The sequence below is a fragment of the Callospermophilus lateralis genome, chromosome 10 (genome assembly GCF_048772815.1).
Source record: "Callospermophilus lateralis isolate mCalLat2 chromosome 10, mCalLat2.hap1, whole genome shotgun sequence".
Classification (NCBI taxonomy): domain Eukaryota; kingdom Metazoa; phylum Chordata; class Mammalia; order Rodentia; family Sciuridae; genus Callospermophilus; species Callospermophilus lateralis.
This window is the reverse complement of record NC_135314.1, coordinates 24,090,332-24,117,654: the sequence shown is the minus strand read 5'-3', so window position 1 is coordinate 24,117,654 and position 27,323 is coordinate 24,090,332. Positions and strand designations below refer to the sequence as shown.

The 27,323-nt window shown below is 33.8% G+C and overlaps 1 protein-coding gene across 1 annotated transcript; it reads right to left on the bottom strand.

Annotated features, from left to right (window-relative positions):
* On the bottom strand, window positions 1-27,069 carry C10H21orf91 (chromosome 10 C21orf91 homolog). Its single transcript, XM_076868475.2, has 5 exons — window positions 26,994-27,069; window positions 25,942-26,075; window positions 5,555-6,091; window positions 4,581-4,643; window positions 1-2,710 (listed from the first exon to the last, which is right to left on the bottom strand). The coding sequence occupies exons 2-5, from the start codon at window positions 26,066-26,068 to the stop codon at window positions 2,544-2,546; spliced, it is 894 nt and encodes a 297-aa protein (XP_076724590.1). The 5' UTR covers window positions 26,069-26,075; window positions 26,994-27,069; the 3' UTR covers window positions 1-2,543.
* Window positions 27,070-27,323: the final 254 nt, after the last annotated feature.

The following is a 27,323-nucleotide window of genomic DNA, read 5'->3' as shown; positions in this document are numbered from 1 at the left end:
CAAGGCCTTACTATATTTGACTTCCAGTTTTCTAAAACTCAATTTGTTTAATTATGAAATACAAAAAAAAAAAAGCTCTGAAAATGTCAGTAATGTTTCACTAGCAGTGTTATTTTTTTTGCCATTTTTGAAACTGAAGCCATACGTGAGATATTTTTCTAAACTTTCTCAAAATGTACTAAGAACTGTACAAAACAGTCAAATATGGAATTTGTGATTTCATGTTCTCTCAAGTTATAATTCAACTCTGTTCCTGAACCTTATTTTAGCATACAATACTTGCATATTCAATCAACAAAGGATGAGAATATATAAGTTTACCAAATATTTGGATAGACTGCTATGCAAAATATTTCAAAATTTTTTTCCTAGAAGTTCATCTGAGTAAGTACTAGTGTGAATACCAGCACCATAGACAGTTTAGGAGCACCTTTCCCTTGAAAACAAGCTTAAGCAGAACTATCTAAATGGAATAAATAGAAGTCCTCAATTAAACCTTAGTACATGCACAATCCTACCCAATCATTCTGAACTCATTAGTAAAAGCTATGTATTTGCCAAAAAACTCTAAGGGATAAGCAAACATTTCCTTTGGATAACACTACTGTATTTAGGACTGTACCATATGGCTCATATTCTGGAAATATGCTACTACTGATATGAAATGCAACACATCCCAAACTTTTATGACTGTCCCAAAGTTATCTAAACAGAAGCCCAAATATGTGCAACTACTCAGGCTGGTAACATTCTTAATGAATTATGCCAAAAAAGAGTAAAGTCAAATTTGAAAATGTAACCATAACAACTAAGCACTAAAATACTAACTGGCATAATCAGCACAAGTCTTTAGTCAACGTATACATTTGGATATTTTCATATTGCACGTATTCAATTTAAAGCTTATTAAAACTAAGGCAATGCATCCACATTCCTACTCCCTGGATTTTAAATTCATTCTGGATGACTCAAAGAATTGAGAGAAACTGAAAGAATATTTCAAGAGCTCCCTATAAAAAGCTTGACAGTTATGCCATATTTTAAAGAAAAATAAAATCAATGAGATTAGCAATTATTATCCTCAGTCCAGTTTCATATATCTTAGCATTATACAAAGTTCCCTTCAATGAAAGTGAAGAATATCTTTGTGTACTTAAATACTGTTTATGTTTAAGATTAAAATCTGACCCAACCTAGGATAAGCTGCCAAATTTAAGCAGAAGTCATTCATATCTTTATGTATGAAGCTGCTGAGTGAATAGATTTCTCTGTAGATTCTTTCAACCAAAGGATCTACCTCATAAATACATTCTAAGCACCAGCTGAAAACAGAATTTAGAATCCACTGGTATTTTGCATTGATTATAGTATTTGCTGTAATACATTATTAAAACTATCTAGCTGCTTGATAGTTTTAACTTAACATCTATTAGTTAACAACTCTTTGGAAACATCACAGGCAGCTTATAAGCATAACCTTCTAAACATGGGATTATTAACTTAGAAGCTTTATTTTTCTAATGTCAAGCAATGTTATCTTAGATTCTAAAATTTAGAAAAACACCTTACAAAGCTTTCTTGGAACACTAATTTCAATGACACTGATAACAGAATTCGGACAATTTAAGAATTCTTGAAATTATGTGAAGTGGGAAATAAGTTTTTTCCAAAATAGGACACTTTCAAATTGAAGATATTACTTTTGACTTGGAAGTGAGGCTTGACTTACTCTATCTAAATTTTAACACAAGGAAGTCATTAGAATGAAAGTAATAATAAAGTAGAAGAGGTTTTCACTTCTATGGAGGCAAAATTAGATTAGTATTTTCTTCCTAAGCCATCTCAGAACTACTTTTGTTAGAAAATAATAATGTATTTTATATACTTGGATATTTGCTTTAAAAAGTTATTCTTATTTTCATAAGTTATTAGAAGTTAAAACAACTCAATTAGATAGATTTCTACTCCAAAATACATTTATCTTTGGAAGGAAAGATAACAACTGTAAAAACATCATATTTAAGAGAATAAAATGAAGTGATCTGAAATATAGGTGAGCATATTCACACATATAAGTGTAAATACACAAAGCCATTCAAATACACATTTACAAAGAGAATGAAAAGGTACCTAAAATAGCATTTTTTATATAAAATTTTTTATATTAAAATATTGCTCATAGTAAATAAGAGGTGCTTATTATGAATTCCATTTCCCTTTTAAAATTATTTTTAGTAATTCAGGCTAATATATGGAGTTTGTTAATCTATTGTTTTGACAATAAAATCACACTGTAACAGTATATTTAAACATACACGTGATAAAAGTTAGGGAGAGGCATTTAGCGATTATGGGAAAGATTCCCAAAATGAAGCCAAATGATTATCCTAGAAGACTAGGGTATAATGATCTGTTTTATTAGACAAAGATGTTAAATACTGTGCCTTAAACTTTGCAAATTTAATGACCATAAAAAAATGGACGTAACCTTCTTTAAAACTTCTTCAAGTTGCATTCTTGGCAGACTGATAAAAATAATTAGTTCAGTTGTTTATGGGTAGGTGTGTCTTCATTCCTGTTCGTCCTACTTGTAGGCATGGTAACTTGGAATAGTTCTTGAGAAGCTGTTCAATGGCGACATGACGGACATGGAGCTCTGAAGATAAAGAATCTTTTTCTTGTACTTGATGTGTTAACTCTTCAAATACTTCTGTAGAGATTTTAAAAAATTGCCTTTTTAGTACACAGAAAACTAAAGCTAATCCTATGACTTATATTTTCAAAATATATAAGAACTCTGAAAGGAATGCATTGGGAAAATTTAAGCAATGAAATTGAATGGACTTCAAGGAAAGAGCTGGGTTCTCAAAGCTGGGTTCTGATCATCCTTGGAAGTCTCTGTAGTTTGAAACTTAAAAAAGAGTCAAAAGCAATAACTACAGACCCACACAGCAGAAATGGTGGTTACCATTATAGCTGAGCCACTTCTCAATTAGGATCTCTAAATAGGTTTCACCAATACGCAATAAAATTTATGTGTGCATAGAAAGTGCCCATTAATAACCAGGTCTGGAAACTTCTCTAAGAGGCTTTGGAATCAGATTATCTAAATTTTCAAATTCTTAGTCCTACTATTATGTGCCTCAAGCAAGTAATTTAAAGCTTTCTGTTTCAAATTTCTTTTATGTTTAAGATTGAAAATAATAGTGCTGGGGCACTGTGGCTTATGCCTGTAATCCTAGCAGCTCAGGAGACTGAGACAGGAACATTGCAAGTTCAAAGCCAGCCTCACCAACTTAGTGAGACCCTGTATCAAAATAAAAAATAAAATGGGCCGGGGATGGTTAAGTGCCCTCGGTTCAATTCCTCATACAAAAAACAAAACAAAACAAAACAAAAACAAAACAAACAAAAAAAACCAAAGTAAACACTAAACGGGTTACTGCCAGGATGAAATGAGATCATATTTGTAAAATACACAGAATAAGTACTTGATGAATACAAATTGCTATTACTATCATCATCATCATAATTACTCTCAGTCTACAGTTAAGACTATTAGCTTTGGAGTTAAAAATGGTTTAGAATCCTTGATCTGTTACTGATTGAATGGCATAACTTTGTAAAAAATGGCTGAAAGTCTCCAAAGTGCAATATCCTCACCTAAATGGGAACAAATTATAAAGAAAAAAAGAGGGAGATAATTGGGTAATTAGAGCTTTATTAACTCTTGGTGTTAACATCATATTTGATGATGGTAAGGGATTATTAGCGTTTTAAAAGGTATGAGATAATAAGATTGTAGGGTTTTTCTTCTCTAATAAAAGTCATCTTTTAGGGAAAATCCTGGAGTGTTTATGGACAAAACAATGTTTTCTGGGACTTATTTTTAAAATAATCCACACTGGAGAGGAAGTGGGGCAAGAGGAATGGATACAAGTAGAAATGAAGAAAAATTAGCTATGCATTGGTAATAGCTGAAGTTGGTAAAGATGGGTAAAATTTCACTATGTCAGTGTCAGTACATTTATATGTTTTTAAAATTGTTCATAATTAAAATAAAACAAGCCAGGCACTGTGGCACATTTCTGTAACCTCAGGGGCTTGGGAGGCTGAGACAGGAGAATTGCTAGTTCAAAGCCAGCTTAAGCAACATAGCAGGGCCCTAAGCAACTTGGTGAGATCCTATCTCCAAAAAAGGGAAGGGGATGTGGCTGAGTGGTTAAGCACCCTGGGTTCAATCCCTGGTATCCAAAACAAACCAAAAATCAGGGCTAATATTATCGGCCTTAAAGAACTATCAGGGAGCACATCCACAATCCCTGGCACAGTAGTTCATAATCAGTAAAATGTTAGTAACAGGTTAACTCTAGTCTCCATTTTTAATTAGAAAAGAAAAGGACCTACTTCCCCTGCAGTTCATAAAGAAGTTGTTTTCTTATTCTCTTTGCTCTGTAAACTAAAAAATTCAAATTTGTATTTTCCAAATATAAATGCTGCTAAAGCCAATGGTGTCTTGTCACAGAAGATTTCTGATTCAAAAGTTTCATGTGAAAAAACATTTAAGAATGATTCTTTACCCTGGATTTGTTGCCGGAGCTTTGCATTCAGTTGCTCTACCTCACCAAGAGTCATCAAATTCACTGAAACATGAAAATACATTCATTGTTACCACTACAATATAATTTGCCTAATATAATAATATTTGTTGCCTAATACAGTATCCTATTTTAAAAAATTGCAGTTATCTGCCAACGTAACATTAAAGAGTACCCCAGGATTCATTCATTAGCTCTTATAATATGGAGAACTTTTCAATACACCTACCAGCAAAAACCACATTTGACATCTCTTGCAGTAACAACCCCTCCAGCAGAAGCAAAAGTTTCACAAAAAATATTTAATAGTAGGTCTGTTGAATTGTGGTATCTCCAATTCTATTTTAGGTTTTAAAAAGTGCTAGTCTTTACCCATCAAGTCCCTTCTGACTCTAAGTATCTGATTCAAAGTCAATTAATATTACCTTAGTTTCTGTGATTTTTATTCATATAGACAGTTACTTTTTCTATTTTTTAAATAAATTCATACATTACCTTTTAGCCTTTAGTAAAAATGTCAGATTTTTGCTTTTAAATGCCACCCCCAGTCAGTCTGGTATTGATTAGTAATGTGACAATGTGTATTAGCCACTAGTTGAGGCTATACTTCTGAACTATATGAACCCTGAACTTGCCAATTGAGTTTGCTGATTCCATTCAATTTAATCATTAAAATAGCAAAACAAATGATAGAGAACTCCCAAACATAACATGTGAGACATACACATGACTATTCTAAAGCAAAGTGTTTTATAAGCTGCTTAAATACAAATCATTTTTGCTAAGGTGAATCTTTTATTAAATACTATGCTTAACCAATCTGTGGTTCTAAATCAAAATTCTTGATACATTCCTCATTTATAAAACTGCAAAAACCCAAACAAAACCTCTCCAAAACCACCAAACAATACATCCACCCCAAACTTCTGTTTAACCTTTCTTCCCATTTCACTTACATTCCTCTCTGCTGTAATGTAGACTCTGGGTCTGGCCATTAGCGTCTGGACTTGAGAGAGTCTCTTCTTTTTTTTGTGCCTGGTTGTGACTGTGAGACCATAACACGCTGTCATGGCATAAGGTGGCACCTGAATCTTGTAACACAGCAAGGCCAAAGTCTGTATTTTCCCTCTGCTCCAAAATTGTTTGTGTACAGTTTGAGATGGCACCTGTACTTCCATCTATCCATTTTGCAGAATATTTTGGTACTTGAGAGTCAAACTGTGGGAGTAATTTTTTATCTGTTTTATGCCTGAAATTAAACAGATGATGTTGGGGATTTTTGGAACATTCAGAATCTGATTCCAGGTCTTTATTCTGTGCATACTGTACAATCCAGTTTATCTTCTTACTCAAAATAGTTTTAACTCCTTCATAAGTACTTTTAGTAAGTTTAGATCGAGAACAATCCTGGTTTGCAATTAAATGGTATTTTTCAAAGCAGTCTTTATGGCCCCTCAATGACTTGGTGTGCAAAAGATTAGATTTTGGTACTCCTATAGGAAAAAAAGAAAGAAACGTTTATGTTTATAAGCTACTTTAAATACAAATCTTAGTAACAGTCCCTTATAGCTTATAAATTAGAGGAAAAAATGCTACAGAATATTGGCATTAATAATATAAAATGTGGCCTAATAACTTGTGTTTCAATTTAACTATATATTCAGTAATATTCTTATAAAAAAACAAAGCCTTCCTAAGAATTTAATGATTCAATTTTAATCCTAGTCCACCAAGAGTCACTACAAAAAATATTACTAAACCCAGAAGTTTATTCTTCTTTTGGGTGTAGAGTATTGGAGATTGAACTCAGGGGTACTTAACCACTGAGCCACATCCCTAGCACTTTTCTGTATTTTATTTAGAGATAGGGTCTTACTGAGTTGCTTAGGGCCTCTTTAAGTTGCTGAGGCTGGTTTTGAACTAGTGATCCTCCTGCCTCAGTCTCCTGAGCCGCGGGGATTATAGGTGTGCGCCACTGTGCATGGCCAGAACTTTATTCTCATTGACTCCTGGCCTTTTCATCAATACTTTCCTTACAAATCTTCCTGAAGTGCACACCTGCAGAAGTTTCCTTTATAAGGCTCAATATCAGAAATGCTCAAGCCCCTCCTCCCCCAAACAAAAGGTAAATCATCTTCTTAAATTACTAGTTCTGTTTTTATTGGAGAGATAACCAGAACCAGAAAATATACAATAAAAGTCTTAAAAAGTTAATAAACTGTTTGTCAAGTTAAAAAAAAGAAAGAAAAATGAAAGCATCTAATATTTTTCACATTTTCATTTTATAGTAAAACTTTCAAGATAATTTTATCTTCAAGAAGAAATGCATCATACCCAATTATTATTTATATAGCTGTAAGCTCAATTAGCCAAGATTCAGTAACCAGTACAACTCAAATCACAAAAATTCATTATATACCATAAATAATGAAATTATTTATATTATATACCATAAATAATGAAATTATTTATATTCCACTTTATATTTTCTGATTTCCTAATAAACTATTCTAACTTGATTTTTTAAAATTTAGAATACATTTTCAAACATATAACAAATACATAATCATATGCTAAATTATCTATCAGTTCCTTCAAAAGTTATCTTAAGCTATGTGAGCATACCTCCGGAACATTAATATTATAGCCACATATGAACAGTTGTTCTCATGAGGTACATTCAAACATCTGAACTTTGTTTTTTCCAATGTGCATAAAAATTGTTAAATAATTTCATAAGACTTTCCTACTTATATGGTAAGTACAAGTTTTATTTACTACTTTGCTGGTGACGATGTGGGGAAAAAGATACACTCATACATTGCTGGTAGGACTACAAATTAATACAACCACACTCCATAAAGCTGTATAAGGATTCCTCAAAAGATGAGGAATAGAATCACCATATGATCCAGCTATCCCACTTGTGGGTATTTATCCAAAAGAATTAAAATGAGCATACTACAGTGATACAGGCACATCAATGTTTAAAGCAGTGCAATTCATAATAGCCAAGTCATGGAACCAGCCCAGGTGTCTATCAGCAGATGAATGGATTATGAAAATGTAGCATATATACACAATGGATTTTTATTAGCCATACAGAAGAATGAAATTATAGCATTTGCTAGTAAATGGATGGAAAAGGAGAACAAGTGAAATAAACCAGATCCAGAAAGTTAAGGGTTGAATGTTTTCTCTGTTATGGGGAAGCTAGAACAAAATAAGGGAAAACAGTGGAGGCAGGAAGGACAGAGCCCAAAGAAATTAGAAGGGAGATCAGTGAGGCAGAGGAAGGGGATCCAAGAGAGGCATGAGGTATAGCAAAAAAATGAGCACTTGTGAAATGAAACTGACCAACTTGTACTCTGTTTCTATATGAACGTACCACAGTGAATTCCACATTATGTCTCTAGAGGAAGAAGAATAGGGTGTGGGAAGTGAGGCAAGTATTGAGGACAGAAATGGAGCAATTATATTCCACAAATATATGATTATGTCCAAATGATCCCCACTATATGACTATAATGCATCAATAAACTTTTTTCTATTTTTTTAAAATTTTATTTATTCTAATTTTTTATATATGAATGCAATTCAATTCATGGTACACACACATATAGAGGACAATTTTTCATGTCTCTGGTTGTACACAATGTAGAGTCACACCACTCGTATCTTCATACATGTACTTGGGGTAATGACGTCCATCTCATTCCACCAACTTTCCTAAACCCATGCCCCCTCCCTTCTCCTTCTTTCCCTTTGCACTATTTAAAGTTCCTCCATTCCTCTGATCCAATCCCCCAAATCCCATTATGGATCAGTATCCTCATATCAAACACTCAGCATTTGGTTTTTTGAGATTGGCTTACTTCACTTGGCATTATATTCTCCAACTCCACCCATTTACTTGCAAATGCCATGATTTTATTCTCTTTTAATGCTGAATAATATTCCATTGTGTATAAATACCACATTTTCTTTATCCATTAATCTACTGAAGGGCAATTGTACAGAATAGAGAACACAGAGACTAACCCACATAATTATAGTGATCTTATATTAGACAAAGGCACTAAAAATGCTCATTGGAGAAAAGATAGCCTCTTTAACAAATGGTGCTGGAAAACTGGAAATCCATATGCAACAAAATGAAATTAAGCCCCTGTCTCTCACCATACACAAAACTCAACTCAAACTGGACCAAGGACCTAGGAATTAAACCAGAGATCCTTCATCTAATAGAAGAAAAAGTAGGTTCAAATCTCCATCATGTCGGATTGGGCCCTGACATCCTTAATAAGACTCCTATAGTGCAAGAATTAAAATCAAGAATCAATTAAGTGGGATGGATTCAAACTAAAAAGCTTCTCAGAAAAAGAAACAATCAGTGAGGTGAACAGAAAGCCTACAGAATGGAAGCAAATTTTTACCACATGCACATCAGATAGAACACTAATCTCCAGGATATATAAAGAACTAAAAAAACATTAAAAAAAAACCCCAATCAATAAATGGGCCAAAGAACTGAACAGACACTTCTCAAAAGATGATATATAATCAACAAATATATGAAAAAATGTTTAACATCTTTAGCAATTAGAGAAACGCAAATCAAAACTACTCTAAGATTTTATTTCACTCCAGTCAGAATGGCAGCTATTAAGAATACGAACAATAATAAGTGTTGGTGAGGATGTGGGGAAAAAGGCACACTCATACATTGCTGGTGGGACTGCAAACTGGTGCAGCCAATATAGAAAAAAGATTCCTTGGAAAACTGGGAATGGAACCATCATTTGACCCAGCTATCCCATTCCTTGGTCTATACCCAAAGGAGCATACTACAGGGATGCAGTACATCAATGTTTATAGCAGCACAATTCACAATAGCTAAATTGTAGGTCCAATATAAACATTTTAAATGATGTTTTTCTATCTACCTTAATAGATTTTTCTCCCATAAACCTAGCAATTACAACATCTTAAATCATTCATTTCCCTCCATTCACTGCAAATTGGAGTCATCATCATCATCTGTCTAGTTCTCACCTTCTCTAAGAATCCTTCTCTAACCAATACATCTTGGATAGTTTATTTAAAAACTACCTCTTTATTAGAGGTTATCTCTTGTTACTAGGAAAGTTCTGTTTAAGAGGGGACCATATCTATTTTCCACATATGCATTCTCAGTGTTATTGTGTCTGGCACATAGCAGGTACTCAAGAAAAAGCAACTGTATTAGAAAAAAATTAAAACTATGTTCTAAAAAATCCCAAACAAACCTTATTACCAATTATCATTTACAGTCTACTACAATGAAGTTTTGCCAGTACTAGGAAGAATGTGCAGTTCTACCAGGCTGCTCAGAGAATAATTAAGAGCATCTTTAAGTAAAGGTACACCTATGTTTAATCTGATATATTTTTAAATAGAAATTTACGGACAGTGCAAATATAAAGAGGGCTGTTTTACTATGTACACTGTAATTCATTCTTTGAGATTTGCACCTCTAACTTCTTTAGCTATATCAATTATATTAACATTTTCAAACAACTTAATTTTAAAGTTCAATTTGGACATGTTTGTTTTCTAAATATACTTTAAAATACCCCATGCAGTAGAGAAAAAAAAAAAGAAAAAATTTTAAAAATACACTACTTCATATAACAAATTACTTTTTAGTCTAAAAACATAATGTAAGTAGTTCAATTTACAACAGTAATATACATGTCAATTTTTAAATTGAATTCTTGAAGCTATATTTTTTCCACTTCATCATTTCAAATTAATATGGGAGAAACAACCATTGCTATTATTAGAGATCTCAGTGAGTTTCTCAACTCACTTTTCTATTTTAATTGCATTTATAAGTGTAAATAGCTCTCAGCACTAATTTGTTTCTTAAGCAGCTTTTGAAAAGGAATGAATTTAAATGTAATTAAATGAATGGATACTTTTGAGGAACTGAATTATAAGGAATTTCCAAACCAGTTCAAAGATTTCTTTGAATTAAAAATTCTGAAGGCCAATGTCACATAGTAATTACTATAAAAATTTCCTTAAAACATGCCTGAAAGATACCTATGTCACTTTTTTGGTGAAAAGGTTATTACTATTAGAGAACCAATATCTTACTTGGAAACCATACTGATGTAATTTTTTTTTTTTAAAGTACTAGGTTTTTCTGGTTAAAGATTTTAGAAATTTCTGTATGAACAGTGGCATTTTACAAAGTTAAGCTGTTCATATTGAACAGTTATTTTTTCTCAGATTTTTTATATAAACCACTTATATACTTTGAAAACCCTCCCACTAACCCATCTGGCATGCTATCCCCACATTGGTATTCTTTAACTCTTTAAGGTAATTCTTTTATGTAAACTTAGTTAAACCCAGAGAAACTCAAAGGCTACTAAAATGTAAATATTTATCTTTAATTACCACTGTTACTCTTTAAAATTAAGAGTATTTCTATACTTATATTTAATATGCCTATTGCAGTAATGCAACTTTTTTTTCCTAATAAAGATGATACTCCAAATAGCACAAAAAAGTCATAAATACAAAAACACTTAAAAACTTCTATCAGATATCCTATTATCCTCTGCCTTTTATCCCTAATCTCCCGAAGATCTTATTTAAAATATGGAGGTAATAAAGTAAGCAAAAGTAATCTTTCCTGATGGTTCACCAGCTAGTCCTGTCAATGGCACTCTCAGCACTGTCTCTACACTGATGCTGCATAGTTTTATACTTCACATTCCTGAATCACACCATCTGACTGCCTTATGCATGTTTAGTTGTTATCAACCAGACTTTATTTTGAATTTAATTATTCTATCTTCCAATCAAAGGAATGGTCTTATATACTTTGATGCTCCATAGGTAGACTGAATATGAACAGTAGCTGGTTGTAAAGTTTTAAGATACATATATCACAGCATGTCAACTTTAACCTCAAACTCTGAGCAGAATTAGAGAATTGGCAGCATGGGTTTTCCAAATGGTGGGTTTATATGTTCTTCCTTGATGTTTAAACATGGCAAGAAAATTAAGTTATGATTTAAGTTCCAGGTTGTTAACATGCTGTGAAAAAGTTTTAAGTATACTGCCATCAAATATCATAAACATTTGTACAATTTATGTAGAAATAAACTGCTTCAAAATCTTTTACATGGAAATTTACATTTTACCCAGCTGAAATAATTTCCCAAGATGTGAGGTGTTTTTCTTTTTGTGATACTCTTAGTTCCTAAGAAAGGTAATACAAGCATCTGCATTTACAGGAGTTGCCCATATTAAGAAGTATTACTGTGCTTCTTTAAACAAGCATTGTTTATAAAAATGGGAGGAGGGCCAAACAGTTACACTAGGAAAGACTAAAAGCACTAAAAGATTACTTTATTCTCTTGAGCAAATAACCATTTCTTATAAAAGGAATATAGGAAAAGCCCTGTTAGGTACAGGTGGCACACTCATAGCCTATGGACTGGATCCATACTGCAGACAAGTTTTGTTTGGTCTCCACGTGTCTTAAAGAAAATAAACATTAGGTTCATATACAATTCTCAGTTTTTTGTTTTATCTTTATAATCAAAATCAGAGATCTGGGCAGACAATGGGTTGTACTAAAGAGCGCTACCAAAAGAAAATAGAGCAAGTGTTCTTCAATTCAAAACAGTTCTTATCACTCTCTTAATAAATGTCATATAACTAATTTCATGGGCTTTTGAGCCACGCCAGGTCACCTGTCCTGTACTGACTATATATTGATATCTCTATGGATTGCTGCAGTTCAATACTGCTTGTATGAGTGATGCTTTGATACCCAGTTTGACTAAACTACTATGCATCTGATGAGCAAGCAATAGTCATGCCATGATTCAGGAAAAGCTATCACCATCTTATCTATTGCCAATAACTAACTGTTAGTGGGATGATGTTCAAATTGTCTATTCTATCATGGAACTAAATATGGTAGACCAAAAGTGGGAAGGCAAGATTGGAATGCCTACTTCTGAATCCAAAATAGGATAGATTTATGCTTCTTGGAAAATTTTATCAGCTGTTCTATGCAATTTAGAGAGTACTACAGTAAAGGAGTTCCACATTCTTTTCCCTCCAGACCTTTACTAACTCAAGAGCCACTTAAATGACTAAATAGAGTCTGCCATGTTCAAGTACCCAACATACTGTTTGAAAGTAAGAGGTAATTGTTTATTTCTGCCCTAGTAGCAGATGGAATTACTGGCAAGCACACCAAGCCAATTAACAGATGGGTCCAGCAACTTGCTTTTCCACATGTGACAAGTATTGCCTTAAAGAAAGATATGCCAACAAGTGGTCACTAGACAGAAGATTTCAGCTTAGGGATGTCTGTAGGGATGTTCAAGTTTCTGCATATGTTATGAGAAGGATCAAGTAGTTAATCAAATCAGCTTAATCCAATAAATAAATTGGAAGGGCCATTGTCAGTAAGCTAAGAATTCAGACAGATAATATTAAAAAGAAAAACCTTAATCTCAAATAACCAAGAAAGCCGTAGAACTGGGTTGTTTTATTGACAGGATATATAAACTTCAAATGACTTGTTAAAACAATAACAACAAAAAACATCTATCTCGGTGAATTCTACTTTTTCATTCTAACAGTTGGAAAGTTGAGGAAACAAACCTACATAACAACTGTTTATTATTAAAACGGTACAAAAAAATAACAATTCGTACTCAAGTCTATTCCCTAATTTAACTACCTGTTTTTAAACCAGCAACATCCAAAAGAGTTTTATGGGATGATGGACATGACATATTCTATATCTGAACTAACCAATAAAGTAGCTGGCAGTCACAAGTGACTATTAGCATTTGAAATACAGTGCATATGACTTAGGAACTCAAGTTTTAATTTAATTTAAATAACCACATCCTGGCTAGGCTACTAAATCGGACAGGGCAGCTCGTATATAGTTAACTGATAAACAAAAGGCTATTGGAAAGCGAACATGGATGTAAACCATTATTAATATAAGATTAATATAAGATACTAAGCTGTTAGCAACACAGAATATAAAAGGCTAAATATTTTTTTGCAGTATTAAAATACATCATATTTAGACTGTAATTTTTTAGGTAGCACGATAATTTAAATTATACTACAAAAATTTTAAGCCAATAATTCAATTGACTTAAGTAACCTTCTCTATAATTCACTTTTCCATTACGCAGATTTAATTCAGTGCACTGATACTTATTCTAAAATAATTTTAACATGAAGTTGTCATAAAAGACTCCTAAAAAAGCTACTCAAATTAACTATGATAGGATTGATTTATTATATCCACTTAAATATCCACTTAAATGTGACATACAGAGACACTAACTACACTGTAGGAAAAACAATAGTTTATTAATGATAAATAAAGTCAAAGACAAATGTTATTTAAACAAAACATAGCCCTAAAAATACCTTCATAATAATATGATGAATGGAGGTGAAACATTATGACAATGTAAATTTACGGGTTCCAAATCAAGAAATGTGATAATTGGATGAATTCTTTGCCTTTCATCTCCCCAATTGCTATCTGCTCAGTTAATACTCTGAGAAACTGATTTTCTTATAGATAAGAGAAACAAAAGGAAAAGCTTATCCAAAAGTATTAATTCAACTTCTTCACATATATTTGAATCACTTATCCTGAAATTCTAGGTAAATGTTCCTCGGGATAAGTATTTTATAACAGCATTTAATAAAGAGACTAGTGAATTTTAGCTAGTGAAGTTGAGGTACTTCTTATTCAATTACTATTCTAGGTAATAAATAGTAAAAATTAAAGCTAATTTGAAAAAAATCGTTACAACTTACCAATCACTAGTAAGAAAACTAAAGCTAAAACAAGAAAAAGAAATAACCAAGGAATCACTGCAAAAAGATAAAATAGAAATAAGAAATTGCAGTGCAGGCCAAAGTGAACTACATAAATGTAATGATATAACAACATACACTTTAGCTGATCTTTATTTCAATCATATTTTTATAAGCATTTCTTTTAATTACACTAACTATACATAAAGACAAGGATTTGAAACTATTATTGGGGCAAGAATATACTGATTCATAACCAGGAATCTGAATTCTACTTTTAATTGGCATTAATATCCTTAAATACTGTGACTCTTTTGTCATAAATATCATAGCAATTCTAGAGTAAAAAGAACTTCGATCTAAATACGGGGATTACAAAATTAAGATGAAGTATTTCTGATAAAAGAATAGCTTTTTTTCTAATTTTTTACTGTTATATTACATTTATACATAAAAGTGAATTCATTATGCCATACTTGCACATGCACATAATTTTATCCCTCTCCTTCTCCCTCCTCTATCCACTCTACTGTTTTCCCTTCTATTATTATTATTATTATTTCAATTAGTGCTTAATTTTATGTGTGTATATATGTATGCATGCAAGATTCATTGTGCTATATTCATATGTGGACAAAGATAATTAGTAGATTTGCAATGAATCCTTTTGTAAACAACAGATTATATGCTATCAATTTAGTAGTAATAGAAGACATTAAAACAAATGATGCTTGTAAAATGGGACATGACTGACCTATAAGCTTAGTTGTGGATATTTAAGCCACAATACAATAGGAATTTAACCAGACAAGCAAAAAAATAGACTGTAAGAAAGTTTTAGTACTGGTAAATTGGAAGTATAAACTAAACAGTTATCACCAATGATATATTGTTAAATGAATTATGAATGAGATTCAACCTTAAAAAAAACTGATGTAAAATTTTACCTACTGACATGAAAAAGATGTTCCTTAGATATTAAATGAAAAAGCTGGTTATTTAGTGGCATAAATGCTTAATTTTATTTTTTATTTTTATTTTTTATTTTATTTTATTTTTTTTAAGAGAGAATTTTTTAATATTTATTTTTTTAGTTCTCAGCGGACACAACATCTTTGTATGTGGTGCTGAGGATTGAACCCGGGCAGCACGCATGCAAGGCGAGCGCGCTACCGCTTGAGCCACATCCCCAGCCCTTAATTTTATTTTTAAAATACAATTTATCTCCTCTTTACATGCCCTATTGCCAAAAATTTAGAAGCAGAACACACCAAAAATATTGAGATCATTAGTAAGTATGTATGATTAGGAGTCTCTATGTTCATTTTGCATCCTATATTTTGATTGTCATGTTAATAGGTATACTTTGTGTTTTCAATGAAATAAAGAAACTTTATTTTGGGAAAACAAAATTTTTATCATTTTAAGTAGGGAAAGTGAAAATTTAAAACATTACTAAGGTGCCCATGAAGAAACACATTTTTGTTTGGAAAAAAACAAATTGTTCCTTAGTCCAAGAGAAACTAGACTTTAGGTATATACTGAGTGTTCCAGTGAATTAAGTGAACAAAAAATTAAGAAACTGAATCAGAGAAGATTCACCTTAAAAAAACTTAAAATTTATCTTAAAAATCTGAATTTTTTTTGATTGTGAAAATTTTTTTAGACTAACTATGTGTCTAGCAAAGAAAAGTATTTAACCATCAAATGAAAGCTGTCCCCCTCCTTCAAAGTAAACTCATAAACACCATAGAGCTTTATTTGCCAATTCTTGTTGGATACACAAATACTGCAGGAGTAGAGAATGCTTTTTGCTGTAGTAAAGAAGAAACAGGAAAACTGAGGGAATTTCCCCCATTTAATAAAGTACATCAGTAGCGGCTGATTGAACACACAAACTGGTAATGATAATCTTTTAAATAAATTCCTCAGTAAAGTCCAGAGTACGCAAGGAACTGAATCTCAAGGGTTTCTCTCATTTGTGGGTATGCTTGTGTAGGGGAAAGATGTTAAATGAACACAATGCATTGTACGATTAAAAAACTGGTGAAAGCACTTGGTAGGTACCTGGTACAGGAGGAAAATGAAGGAAGCCAGAGCAGAAAAACCTACTGAAAACCACAGAAGGGCTAACTCCACATCAATTTAAACCTCTTCAGTGTCTAATACTTGTTAATGGAGAAGTTGTTCAATATATCATCCAAATAATAGCAATACCTTCAGTAATATTTCACCTTTTCAGACAAGATGAAAAGCCTCTGTACTTCAATTTGAATACTAACATTTGCCTCACATCCTATATATATATATATATATATATATATATATATATATACACACACACACACACACACACACACACACACACACACACACATATAGTTCCTATAGTCATCATTTTTTCTTTTCTCTACAGCAGCCCTGTGACATAGGCAATTGTCTTATTTATGATTCTTTCTTTTTCAATAACATACTCCAAAAGCAAGCAGTTGCATATGAGGAGGAAGGAAAAGAGAGGGAACTAGATAATCAAAGTAGAGAAGTCAGAACGAAGGGAAAGGAAAGAGCAGAGCATGAATGGCTTGTAGAGCGTCTTTCAAGGGGATGATAAATAATGAAGATGGTCTCTTTAGGGAGTTAATAGCTTAAACTGAAGAAAATAGTAAGAAAAATAAATGTCATGATCAGATTTTTATTTTAAGACCTTTCTGATTATAGTGAGAGGACCTAAATATGTGAGGCAGGGATAAGGGATAGAGGATAAAGTCAGTAAAAGCAATAAGCGGTTTTGTAGGAAACACTGGTAAGAAGGAATAACCCTGTACTGAGGTATAGCAGAAGGAATAACGAACAAGGAACATATTAGAGAGAATCAAGAGTCAGAGATAGATTACATGGAGAGGGTAAGGGGGAAGGAAAGAGTGAGGGTGACAGGGCTGCCGCTATTCCATATCATTTTGCAAACTGGAAAACTACCCTCTGTCAATGTACACAGCTGAAAAGCACAGCTCAGACTAGATTTCAGTGCTACTCAACTCATCACTACACCTACACAACTCAATATTTTAAGTCTTTAAGAACCTGGTCCATATATCACTTGCATTTAAGTGTCTGCTGGGATTCCTGTTAAAATGTAAATTCCTAACGTCAAATGAATCAAAATCTCTGGGAGTTGGGGCTCCATGTGAACTGATAATAATGGAAATAAAAAATGAGAGCAGGTATAGAAGTAAGGAGATACATTTAGTTTAAGAAACTTAAATTTAAGATACCTACAAAATATCTACTTGGAGAGGTCTAGCAGTAAGTTGCATATAAAACTCTGGTGCCTAGATGAACTATTCGCCTGGCAAAACAGGTTGTGGCATTTCAGCTAACTTCACCAAGCTTGCAAATGTATAGTTGAAGACATGTCAGTAAAAGAAATATATTACAGGATAGGGACAGAATTCAAAGAAGGACCTAAAGTAGGAAATGAATGCAGGAAAACAACAGAAAAGTGGGGAGAAATAGAGTTCAGAGTTACTTTATCATGGAACCCATGGAGTCCAGTATTTCAAGAAAGAGCAAAATGTTAAATGTCAGACTTTGAAAACTGCAAGAACATGAAAACTATTTATGGTGTTGATAGCTAGATTACCAAAGCAAGAGGCTGGCAAATTATAGGAGGCTGATGACTAAGTTGGAAGGAAAGAAAGGAGATACTGAACAATGCTCTTTCAAGTTTTATGGTTTGAGGGAGGAAAAGGAAGATTTTTTTCTTTTCTTTTAAATATGGGATACATGAGCATTTTTGCTACTCTAATCATCCTTTTGAGCAGTATGCTAGGTTATATAGAAGATTCTGGCAGATAACTGTTTACTTAGATTATAATCTATATGGAAATCACATCACACCACTCTCTTGAGGTCATTCAAAACAAATTTTTTGGATATTCCATAGAATGTATATTAATTAAATAACTGCACAGGTAGAATTATTTTAAAATTATGTATCTCTAACGATCCAAATTTTGTTCCTTACTTCATTGTAATTCATTTTCAATTTTGCCTAGACTTTATTTCTGAAATTCTTGAGGGTCCATGAAATTTTCTTTGGGAACAGAAATGATTTAAGTCCTTTGGCTTTCTGCAATCAAGAGACTCTGAGTTTAACATCTAAACTATAATTTTGGACTAGTTCTACACTTTCCTTATTCATGAAATTGGGATAACATAGCACCTGTCTCATATAATTGTATTAAAAATGAAATAAAATAATGCATATAAAGTATATAATACATGGCCAACAATACCTCACTATGATTTGGATAAGGCATTTATCTAAAGTACAAATTCCTTCAGTATTTATTTAGAACAGATTAGAAGGACCTTCTCCCAACTAGAGGGTGGGACCTCACTTCTATAAGAGATAAACCTCTTTGTCTTCTTTCTTCAGGGGCCATTGTCATTTACATGTGCTTGAGAAATTACTTTTTACTCCTGAGCAGCTTATTTCTCTTTGTCAATTCTCCAGGAACAGTATTATAAATCGTTTCAATCATGAAAAATGTATCCTTTGCTGGGAATAATTCCGTCTCAAGTATTAAAGCCTTTCAATCTTGATATAATCTGTTTTCATATCTCACAAAACAGTTTTTTTTTAATTTTCTGTCATTTACTGGGATGAATAAACTGTGACTTTGAACCAGAATGTCATTTTTATACATTCAAATAAATCCTTTATTTAAAATTATGATATTCTTATTAACACCTATTCTGGGTTGTATGTTCTGCATACTTGTTTTAACTTTATACTACTCTACTGTGGTGTCCAGAAATAGTTACAGTGTATCAAATGAATCTAAAAAACTCATTCTAAAGATAGCCCTGCCAAAATTATTTGCTCTATGTTTGGGGCAAAATGCTGTTTTTATTCTCCTGATTAAATAAGGTAACCAGATATCACTATTGGTATCATTACTGGCTATTATTATATTTCTCTTCTGATTATGAGATAAAACTCTTCCACTAGTAAGGTTCACAAAACTTAATAGATACTAGAAAGATCTCACGGGATTTGGTGAATGAACGAAAAAATTTCACAGTGGACAAGTTTACAGGAAGAAACTCATAATGGCAGTTCTCTAAAGTCTCCTTTAGATTAATACATTTATCAAATAGTCTTTCAGTACTCTCTGACAGTCCTAGCACCATGGCTGATCATATACTAGTAAATAAAATAAGCTCTAATCCATAGTCTTATGGAACTGCAAACACCAGAGGGGACAGTGTATTAAATGAACATGTAAGAAAATTACTATGTGCTAGACAGCCCTTTACCTTCTCTTCTCCATACATCATTTTTAACCTCAATATGGAATGAGTAGAATAATAAGGTCTATTTAGATATGCAGTTTGAGGTACTCATGGACTACACAAGATGTCTACATCCTGATAGCTTGAGAAGGAGATGAAGTAGAAGGTGATCTACTAGATACTATATAGACAGGGTTACAAAAGACCAGGGAGAATGAGTCTGGAAGACCCAGGACAGAACATGCCATGCCAATATTACCTTTTCTTTCTTTCTTTTTTATTTTTTTTTTGGAAACCAGGAGTAATCAGAGGCATTGGGAAAACCAAGGTGGATGCCACCATCATAGAGGGAGTGGTCTACAACTTTATTTATCTGAGTGCCTTCATTTTACCATATATAAATGAGGATGATAATATTCTTTCTTACTTCTTATCCCTGGTGGGAGAGCTCTATATATTAGCTATGATAAATAATCAATTATACTTAAAAATCATTTTATAAGGTAAGGTTTTCAACCTTCCTGTTTATCTCTACAGACATTTTTGCTATATGTTATCATTTCCTGTTGAAAACTTAGATGGGCTAACCTGACTGAATAATACATGTAAGTAACTTGCTCAACATCACACAGTAAATGGGGAACCAAATAGGAGAGCTCTATATATTAGCTATGAAGAGATTTTCTAATTTTATAAAATATGAGAACTTAATTATGCTTAATTACACAAGTTTCTGACAATAAAGAAAGGGGGTTCTCTTTATTGGCAGTAGCATTAATCATTACATTTATGTACTGAGATAGGTCAAAAATTTAAAATTTGACCCAACTTTCTGGCAACCAGTCCACTCAAGGTCTGTTTGCATGCTCTTTCTCAGAATATAATCCCTTATTTTGCTAAAAGCGCTTTCCGTTCAAACAGTAAAAATAAAGATTCATCAGAGCACTTATTGTTGGTCTTAACTGTAGTTCAAATAGTTTGCCTCCAATGTAAGATATCCTTTAATTACTAAAAAGGCCTCTTTGTCACCAATTTCGTGAGTGCCCTACTCAATATCCATTGTTCCATTCTTAGTAAAACACTGATTTAATTTGGAGCAGCTTCTCTTGTATTAAGAGCAGTGAAATGGGGAATTACAAGGGACTTTAAGGAAAAGCTTCTTTTAGATACAGGAGTGAATGCTAACATCTCCTTTTTTTTTTTTTTTTTTGGAATAAGGAAGCAATGGCTAGAGTTCCAGTAGCCAGTAACCTGAGAGATCGAAATCGGGTATTAAAGGAAGGTAGAATAGAAAAAAATATGTATTTCTTACATAAGAAATACAAATATTCATTTATTTTTTCATTATATTTGGATTTCCTGTTACATACAGACCTAATTCCTAACAGATATATCTTCAAAACCAAAATTTGTGTATGATTTAAACTTGTTTTTACCAGATTTTGTTACCTTAGTTTTAATTACTTTTCTTTTAAAATATTTTAATTTAATAATAATTTAAACATCACCAATTCAGCCCACTTTCCACTTTTATCCCTTCTGTCCAAATAATCAAGTTTTACTATTAGAACCATTTAAAAAGTACTCAAATGTATTTAAAGTGACAATCAGAGGCATTTAAGGAGAAAAATAAACCTTTCAGTATTTAATTCCAAGTATATAAAAGAAAACCAAGATAAAGGTGAGAATTTATGTTAGGCTTCATATTTAAAATGCTACTTTAAGTTAAAATATGATGTTGTCATTATATGATGAGAAACAAGAGAAAGACTGAATTTGCTATTTACAGTTTAGGGTGGGCCCTTTTACTTACATGCAAAGATGATATGTCAGAAGTAGGACACAAAGACTTACAGATCTTAATCAGTAAATAACCAGTTCTGACTTCCAAACTAAGTCAAATTTAACATTAAGATTCAAACTGATTCCTGACTATTAACCATGACCAGTATACAGTCAAAATCAGAGAAGTAAGGAAGAATAAAAGCCACTAGGTGCAGTGGTGCATACCAGTATTCCCAGAGACTCAGGAGGCTGAGGCAGAAAGATCACAAGTTGCAGATCAGCCTTAACTTATCTCAAAATCAAAAAATAAAAGAATGAGGACACAGCTTAGTGGTAAAGTGCCCCTGGGTTCAATCCATAGCACTGCCAAAAAAATAAAATTAAAAAAAATAATAATAAAAAGTGTGTTTACCTGTGCCTTAAACAAGAGAAAACACCTACAAATTTGTATTGCTGAAAAGATTACTAAGGAGCTGAATTTGCTTCTGCTTCCTGGAAAGAACACTCAGAATAGAAAGAAGTCCAAGATGGACTACACAGAGAGTGGCCAGAAATATGCTTGCTCATCAACTAGCAAGGTCAACTTACACTGAAAACTTTGTTTGCTTGGTATAATAGGAATCAGTCCAATCTTCTAAAAGAGATTTTCTCCATAGAAAAGAAAGCAAGTTAATTATCAGAAAAAGTAAAAATGATCTTAGAACTATTTGCATAATTTTCTGACACAAAATGAAAGTAGAAAATATGAAGTTACAGTATTGAACCCTGGATTTTCCCCCTCTGGTCTCACTTCTGACTATTACATTATATTTGAGTTTTATTATTGGCTGCTGACTATTCTAGACTGCCTTGCTCTCTGCCTCAGCTAAGGGAATAGTAGTGAATAGCTTCAGAGATTTTACCATGGTGATCTAGATGTGTATATGGTCATTAACATGTATGAAAAAATGTGATGTCTCAAGTCAAGGTTAGTCCATAGGTAATAGGAAGTTTATAGTGTCTTAGTGACAAGGTTAGGCCACAGGGATTAGAAAGTTCATGCATCTGTCTCCTCATCTTAAAAGTTGACAAATTACACTAATAATGAATTATAGGCTTAAAAAAATCAACTTTGAGAACATTTAAAAACATTTGTCAAAATCCATTTTTTAGATCCTTGAAGCATATCATCTATGGCTGGAAGTACATAAAAGTTAGATACCCCATTCCTTTTAACTACTGTGAAGTCACAGAAAAAAAAGACAACTTAGAGCCATGCCCAGAATACAGAATCTCTGCAACAAGATCAGACTGTCTTTTGTTGTTACTCTTTTCTTCCTTTGTTTTGGCTTCATAAACCTATGCAAACACATAGCTTTTAAACAAGAAGCCAGTTGATTAGTAGGAGACTGGTGTAATTTGATATAAATCCAAAAAGTATAAAGTATTATTTTTATTTATTACAAATGTGTGGACTCAAAACTATCTTAACTGTTAACATTCCTCAAGAATTTATTTTTACTAAGCCTCATTGTGGAAAAAACGAAAAGCAGAATTATTTAGCTCAAACTTAGCAGTTATTAAACCACAAAACCAGGTGACTACGGTATTACCATACTACAAAGAAAATTATACCAAATTACTAGTTAAATGTCATGTTTTAAGAGTGAGAGTGACTTTTGACTGGCATTGTGTTGAGAATTTAGCAGTTGAAAAAACTCTTTGAAAAGGTTTTCTAGGAGCGTTTTTTTTGTTGTTGTTTTTGTTTTGTTTTGTGGTGCTGGAGCCTTGAGCAAGCTAGGCAAATGCTCTACCACTGAGCCACATTCCAAGCCCCCCAAAAGTTTTCCTAATGAAGAATATAAGCAATAATCATCTGGTATGTGATTGCTTTACCACTCTTTTTCTAATTTTTAAAAACCTGTAAACTGATATAAAAAGTGAAAGTCCACAAAATATAGAGCTGGAAACAAACACTAGATACCTTGAGAAGAAATTTAAACTATTTTTTCTCACAAAAGTTAAACTGGCATTTTAATACACAATATCTAAAATACACACAGAATATCAAATGAAGTAGTTTAAGTTCAAAATTAGAATGGTTTTTGTCTTTCAAACTGTAACACAGTATTACTTCAAAAAACAGGACTTATGCTTACATATCAAAAGCTGAAATGTTTACAAAGATGACACCTGAGGATAGTTTGTATATTTTCTATTTAATGATTGAGAACCAGTTAAAAGGCATATTTAAAAAGGCTAGAAAATCAATTATGAAAATTTTGGTTTTGCAAAAAAGTTTTGATATAATGTGAACCCTTCTAATGATGACTTAGCAGGAAGCACTGGTTAGGAAAAGCTGGCAGAACAAACAGCAAGTATAACAAACTGTAATTCAGGAGGACAGGTTTCTAACATCAGTCTTAAAATTAAAATAACTATTGATAGTAAATAAATGGATTATATATACTAGAACCAGATGGCCATGCATGAAAGCCCAGGACTGTCAATTATTAGCTGTATGACTTCAAAGTCCATTTCTTAGGTCTCTAAGGTTCAGTTCCATCACATTTAAAAAGAATAATCACAGTAGTCATTCCAGAGCTATTCTGAGCAAGATAATCCATGTAAGATGCTTAGTATAATGCCTGGTACAGAAGTTTTCAAAGTAAATGCCTGGCATAAAACAATAGCCTACCATCACCACTACAATAATCTTTAGCAGTTCCAACTGTCTTGCCCTCAGTTTCCTCAGATGTAAAACACGGGGTTTGGGCTGGATAATTTCTAATGCCTCTGCTTATCTAAATGTGAAATTCTACAACACATTGGTATATCCAGGGCCAACTCTATTTCCAAAGAATATTAATTTTATATCTTTTACTCTAGTATGATTAAGAAAATAGTAATTTAAATACTATAGAACACTACTTTTACATCATCCTTTTGAAATTAGTTATAATTACTACATTCATTAAAGCCAAAGTTATAGGTATTCTATATAACTCACAGGAAATCTATGATGCTCATCACACACTATGGGTGACTACACCATTTCTGAATAACAAGTCCTAACAGGAATTTCAAGGTACATAATCATAGTGTGTATGTGTGTGGTGTGTGTTCACTATAAGAACATTTCAGGATTGGGTTGTGGAACACTTGTCTAGCATGTGTGAGGCACTGGGTTCGATTCTCAGCACCACATAAAAATAAAAGTCCAGCAACAACTAATAAAATATATATATTTTTTTAAAGAGAGAGAGAGAGAGATAGGGAATTTTAATATTTATTTTTTTTAGTTTTCGGCGGACACAACGTGTTTATTTGTATGTGATGCTGAGGACCGAACCCAGGCTGCACGCATGCCAGGTGAGCGCAATACCGCTTGAGCCACATCCCCAGCCCCTAATAAAATATTAAAAAAAAAAAAATTCATATCTCTTAATAAACAGAAGAAATGAAGATTAGGAAAAATTTCAACAGTCCAGGAAAAAGGAACTGCTAATATTTAGAAATAGTCCACACACAATCTAAAGATCTAATAAAAATCCTCCTACTGATAACCTATCGGTTAAAAGTCAAAATTTAAATTTTAGGAAAATTTTTATTTTTGCAGGAATATTAATTTTTTTTTTAGTGCAACTCAAAAATATCTAAAAGGATTCAAAGTTTTAATATAACAATGTCAAGATTAAGGAAACATATCTCACGTTTCCTGGAAGCAAATGATTGATATCCATAGACACATTAATTGTGGATCAACACAAATACCTTCAATAAGAGATTTTTTAAATCTCTAGAGAACTTTTTTCTCAGGTATCTAAGTAATATTATTAAGAAATTTTATAAAGCTTTTTAATTTTTAAAAATTACCAAGTGTGTGTGTGTGTGTGTGTGATCACTGAAAAGAGTTTATCAAAAATTTCAGAAACAGGGTGCATGAATACAAATGGCAACAAACTAAAAAAAAAAAGAAAAAAAAATAGAAACATTTTTCCAGATGATGGAAACACTAAGGGAAAAGAGTCGGAGCTCACTTCATTCAGGTACTAGCATGGTAGGACCTAATTACATTTGCTCATCAATTAAATGGTATGCTAGTTCTTAATACACACAAGGGAATGCACACACACATTTAATAAGATCTCAACCAGAAAACATGTTTAGGAGGCAACATCCATACCTTGCTTTTATATTGACAAAAAGGGGACTAGTATGTAGGTGTTTAAAAACAAAGCTCTCTCTTATATTCATCATTTCAACTTCATTTCCCTTTTAATCTCCACACTTTATACTTAGCACAATTTCCAATCATTCAATAAGTGTTAATTTTACCTTATAACCAGTTCAGCATAAAGTAGTTGTGTAAAATTCACGTTACAAAGTTAAATCTATACTATGTTCTTACCTTCAATATTTAGCTCAAAACAAATGTGGCAAAAGGAGAGTGTTTCTTTGTCTGTTCCCAGTTTACAAACGCTGCAAATATTGTCATCATCCAAATCAATGTTTACAAACTGCTCCTCTTCGTTCATACTGCCCCTATTAAGAAACAGGAAAGTTATACAATTTCGAGAACTTGACATTATGGCATGCAATATCTGACAACTTCTAGGAAACAAGAAAGGTGCTCTTCCCAACAGCCCCATCATAAAAGCATCGCCATACTTGTAGTTCAATATCATACTTTTAATGTGGAAAACCACAAAGCCAAGTAAAAGCCTGGTCACAGGTGACACTACATCCATCCATCCACCCACCCCCTTCCCATATTTCACTGGATCTAAAGGCAAAAGCTCTGCGGGTATTCTAGTCCTCCCTCTTCGTCCCCAGACCTTGAATAATCATACACAAGGAGCTTAGCGCGGCCTTTCAGCCCGGGTTCTGTCAACCAACTTAACCCTGTAAAAAGCAGAAAAAGGACCCTGGTCCAGGCACTGCTTTGCTAACTTCATTGTGGGAACCTTAGAGGCGTTTTGCTAACTCGGCGTAGCGAGGCTTCCCATCGAAGGTCTGCGGCAGGGAAAGGCACGTGGGAAGGTGAATACCCGGGGAAGACGGGACCCGTCCCTGATGCTCGCACCCAAAGTCTGACGGCGACCGGTGAGGCACGGCAGAAGGGACCCTAGCTGGGGTCAGGGCGAGAGAAGGGTACCGGAGCCCGGCTGCCGGGAGCGCCCGTCCACTCGCCCCAGGTTTCCTCCCACTCAGAAGGCTTCCGAGGGCCACAGCAGCCCGTCCGTCAGTCTCAGCGTCTCGGGAACCGGGTCACCATCCGGCCTCCAGCACTGGGGGCGCACGCCCGTCCCTCAGACAGCCTGGACCCGCGTCCGTCTTTCGGTCCTTAGGGGCACTCGGCGCGCAGCAGCGATAGGGGCTATGGGACGTGGGGCTCGAAGGAGGCAGGACGACCCGGGAGGGGGCGCGGGCGGGACAGGGACTGGACTGCGGGGTCTTTACCGTCCGGCTCGGTGGGCCGCCGCAGCCGTTCCGCGCGGCACGGGCTCCTCCACTATTGTTTCCGGCCGTAGCGGAGGCGGCCGCAGCACAGGCTGCCGCCGCGCGCCGGGCTCCGCCCCCTCCCGCCGGCGCCATGCGGGGCATGCTGAGGGGAAGAACGGCGTGACGCGGGCTAAAGCCGTGCGCTCGCACGAGGGCTGCTGGCCAGCTGCTCCCATGCTACACCGACGGCACACCTTTGTCTCGAGTTTTATAGTGGTCGTAGGTCTGCTCGCCCGGGTTCCTTACCGTTCAAAGGAAAGTGGCTCCTCACACACCCCTCCTCGAAGT